Raw genomic sequence first — 3,776 nt, 5'->3', positions numbered from 1 at the left:
CGGCCGATCTCATTTCTTGAGGCCCAAAAATGCCAGGACAGTACAAATACCTTCCAACCCCCCCCCCCCCCCCCCCCCAGTACAAATAACTTCCAAATGCCCCAAAATCACCCCCCAGTACAAATGCCTTCTATAACTGTATATATCCCATAGTCTATATAATTGTCATATAAACTTATTGATTTTGGTTGAAAGAGACATGTAGCAGAATACAATGTTTGGCCTAAATTTATGGAGAAATTAGATTTTTTATTTTTTGATACATTTTATAACAAACGTGTGTGTGTGTGTGTGTGTGTGTGTGTGTGTGTGGTGTACACATGTGTACATTTTATTTATATAGCCAAAAATAAACGCAGAGCTGATCACCTACCACCAAAAGGAGCTCTATTTGTGGGGAAGAAAAAAATGATACAACTTTAATTTGGGTGCAGTGTTGGATGACTGTGCAATTTTCCAGTTAAAGTAGCGCAGTGGTGAATAGCAAATGTCCTGATCATGAATGGGGGGGGTGGCACCTTCTGGGGCTGAAATGGTTAAAGTACATATGAGGCCAGGTTCACACAGTGGGGGGTAGGGTCTTCCGGTGCGTCCCCATTCGCTGTTTTTCAGGTCCGATTTCAGCCCAAATTTTTGGTTGAAGACGCACAGGACTCCCATGTGATTTCTCTCTATAGAGAGCCGGTCACTTTCCTGACCTGCGGATTGGATGAAGTTTCTCCGCATCCAATCAATTCACAAGAGTGTGACAAACCCCCCCCAGCTAGAGGATTTAGTGATGGGATTTGCATCAGATCCATTTGGTGTCCATATTGCAGGAAATGTTTCCTCCCAATTCTTTGCCTTCCTCTGTCACTGATTTGTGTTTTGTGGTTCCAGGCGGGTGAATTTGATGCTCCCGGCAACATTGTGAATGTGGAGGGAGGGCGGAGCCCCGGACCGCCGTCTGATGATTGGATAAACGCACAGCCAGAGCCCAGCAACCTTCACAGCGTCACCAACACCCTGGAGCACATTGTGGGGCAGCTGGATATCCTCACCCAGGTGAGCCTAGTGCCCCGGCCTATGCAGGACCCCCTCCCCCACTCTGCAAGGGTCTGTCTCTCTCTCTTTGTCTCTGTCTCTCTCTCTTTGTCTCTGTCTGTGTCTGTCTGTCTGTGTCTGTCTGTCTGTGTCTGTCTGTCTGTGTCTGTCTGTCTGTGTCTGTCTGTCTGTGTCTGTCTGTCTGTGTCTGTCTGTCTGTGTCTGTCTGTCTGTGTCTGTCTGTCTCTGTCTCTGTCTCTGTCTCTGTCTCTGTCTCTGTCTCTGTCTCTGTCTCTGTCTCTGTCTCTGTCTCTGTCTCTGTCTCTGTCTCTGTCTCTGTCTCTGTCTCTGTCTCTGTCTCTGTCTCTGTCTCTGTCTCTGTCTCTGTCTCTCTCTCTCTCTCTCTCTCTCTGTCTCTGTGTGTCTCTCTCTGTCTCTGTGTGTCTCTCTCTCTCTCTGTGTGTCTCTGTCTCTCTCTGTCTCTCTCTGTCTCTCTCTCTCTCCCTGTCTCTCTCTCTCTCCCTGTCTCTCTGTGTCTCTCTCTCTCTCTCTCTCTGTCTCTCTCTCTCTCTCTCTGTCTCTCTCTCTGTCTCTCTCTCTGTCTCTCTCTCTCTCTCTCTCTCTGTCTCTCTGTCTCTCTCTGTCTCTCTGTCTCTCTCTCTCTCTCTCTCTCTCTCTCTCTCTCTCTCTCTCTCTGTCTCTCTCTCTCTCTCTGTCTCTCTCTGTCTCTCTCTGTCTCTGTCTCTCTCTGTCTCTCTCTCTCTGTCTCTCTCTCTCTGTCTCTCTCTCTCTCTCTCTCTCTGTCTCTCTCTCTGTCTCTCTCTCTGTCTCTCTCTCTGTCTCTCTCTCTGTCTCTCTCTCTGTCTCTCTCTCTGTCTCTCTCTCTGTCTCTCTGTCTCTCTCTCTCTGTCTCTCTCTGTCTCTCTCTCTCTCTGTCTCTCTCTCTGTCTCTGTCTCTGTCTCTGTCTCTGTCTCGCTCTCGCTCTCGCTCTGTCTAATATATATATTTTTTTTTTTCTCATGATATAAGGTGTTCTGTGATGACCGTCACAATATCCCCTCATCCAATCACAGAACGCTTTGCCAGATTTCCGTTCAGCTTTAATATTCCAGCACCGCTGCTGTGAAATCCCACCGCTCTTGTGAGACGCTTTTCTTTCCACCTCATCCATTCAGAAAACCTATATTCACAGAATACAAGGTTTTCCCTGATTGGACAAGGGGGAGATTGTCTGCTCAACCCAATCATAGAACGCCTTGTATCCTGAGCAAAAGAACAGAAGATGGTTGGTGAATGGAGGAGGTGGAGAGCGACTCACAAGAACTCCTCCGCTGGAATATCTCACAGTGGACTGTAAATCCGGCATTAATACAACCAGGATTTATGGCATCCCTCCGGATCGGGTCATTCCAGCATTAGAGGAAGAGAAGCTGAATCCAGATATATACACTTTCCCCTCGGGGGGGGGGGTTTCCACTTTTTAAAGTTGAACCCTTTTTTCTAGAGTTGTTACCACCCGACCCCCCCCAAACCCCATCCATACCATTGGTCCTCCATCGTCATGTGACTGGTCTGTCATCTCTCTCCTTGCAGACGGTGGCCATTCTGGAGCAGAGACTTTCCCTGACAGAGGACAAGCTGAGGGAATGTATAGAGAAGAGGGGCCCTGCCCCCACCCGCCATACTGACACGTGACCAACGCCGAGCTCCTTTGTTTACATTTATGTGATCTTTAGTGTGTAAATATTTATTATATTTTATTTTAATAAATTGTTAAAAAAAAAAAAAATCTCATTTGTGTGTGTGGGGGGGGGGGGGTGTTTTGTCTCCAAGTAGAGAGAAAAAAAAAACAATTTAGCAGGGGTTATGGGTCTAAATTTTTTTTATTGCTTTTTTGCAGCAAAAGGTTGAAAGCGTCAGACGGAGATTTTCTTGTTTGTTTTTTTTTTTTTGTTTTTGTTTTTTTTTTTGTGTAGTTTGCGGTTCCATCGGCGTACACAATTTCAAAACGTGACGTGTTTGGTATCTATTTAGCATAACTGCATTAAAATTCAGTATTTAACCCCCACAAAAAAAGTAAAAAATAAAAAGCTGTGCAAATATATTTGTGCGATATAAACAAAATCACAACAATCGCCATTTTATTCTCCTGGGTCTCTGCTCAATAATGTTTCGGGGGTTTTGTAAGTAATTTTTGTAACAAAAATTGTACAGATTTTTACCTTCTAACAAAGTCACAAGGGGTTAAACTCTTCTTGCCGCACCACGTGTTCTGTCCGCGGGCACAGAGCGCGCTCCCGGCCCCTCCATTGATATCTGACATGCGCGCTCCCGGCCCCTCCATTCACATCTATGACACTGACGGCAGGGGGTGTGACAGGCGGCTCCTCCCCATCGGGGGGGGGTGTGGTTACTGGACGTCGTTTCTGAAGAGGTTAGATGAGGGAAGCGCTCTAGCTCCTCCCTCCAGGGGGCGGTGCCCGCAGTCAGTTTCTGTTTGGTGAACTGACGCTGTGGTAGGACAGATCGGAGCGGTGGGAGTGTAGCCCCTCCTCCCGCTAGTGGTAGGACAGGTCGGGGAGGTGGGTGTGTCTGGGAGTGTAGCCCCTCCTCCCGCTAGTGGTAGGACAGGTCGGGGAGGTGGGTGTGTCTGGGAGTGTAGCCCCTCCTCCCGCTAGTGGTAGGACAGGTCGGGGAGGTGGGTGTGTCTGGGAGTGTAGCCCCTCCTCCCGCTGGTGGTAGGACAGGTCGG

General features: G+C 47.9%; 1 protein-coding gene across 2 annotated transcripts in view; it reads left to right on the top strand.

Moving 5' to 3' along the window:
- POC1A (POC1 centriolar protein A) overlaps positions 1-2,798 on the top strand; it is a 16,898-nt gene extending 14,100 nt beyond the window's left edge. Inside the window, exons 10-11 of one of the 2 annotated variants that reach the window (XR_013270082.1) lie at positions 880-1,044; positions 2,618-2,779. Coding sequence is in view for 1 of the 2 variants with exons in the window: in XM_077467467.1 (XP_077323593.1) it covers positions 933-1,044; positions 2,618-2,719 (214 nt within the window). In the remaining variant the exon portion in view is untranslated. Of the gene's footprint in view, positions 1-879; positions 1,045-2,617 lie in introns of both variants that reach the window. The other variant, XM_077467467.1, reaches the window with a different exon arrangement.
- Positions 2,799-3,776: the final 978 nt, after the last annotated feature.

Source organism: Lithobates pipiens, unplaced genomic scaffold, assembly GCF_037356315.1.
Source record: "Lithobates pipiens isolate NorthernLeopardFrog02 unplaced genomic scaffold, aLitPip1_a1.2 Scaffold_56, whole genome shotgun sequence".
Lineage (NCBI taxonomy): Eukaryota > Metazoa > Chordata > Amphibia > Anura > Ranidae > Lithobates > Lithobates pipiens.
Note: the sequence above shows the minus strand (reverse complement) of the source record. Positions and strands in the feature narration are given on the sequence as shown.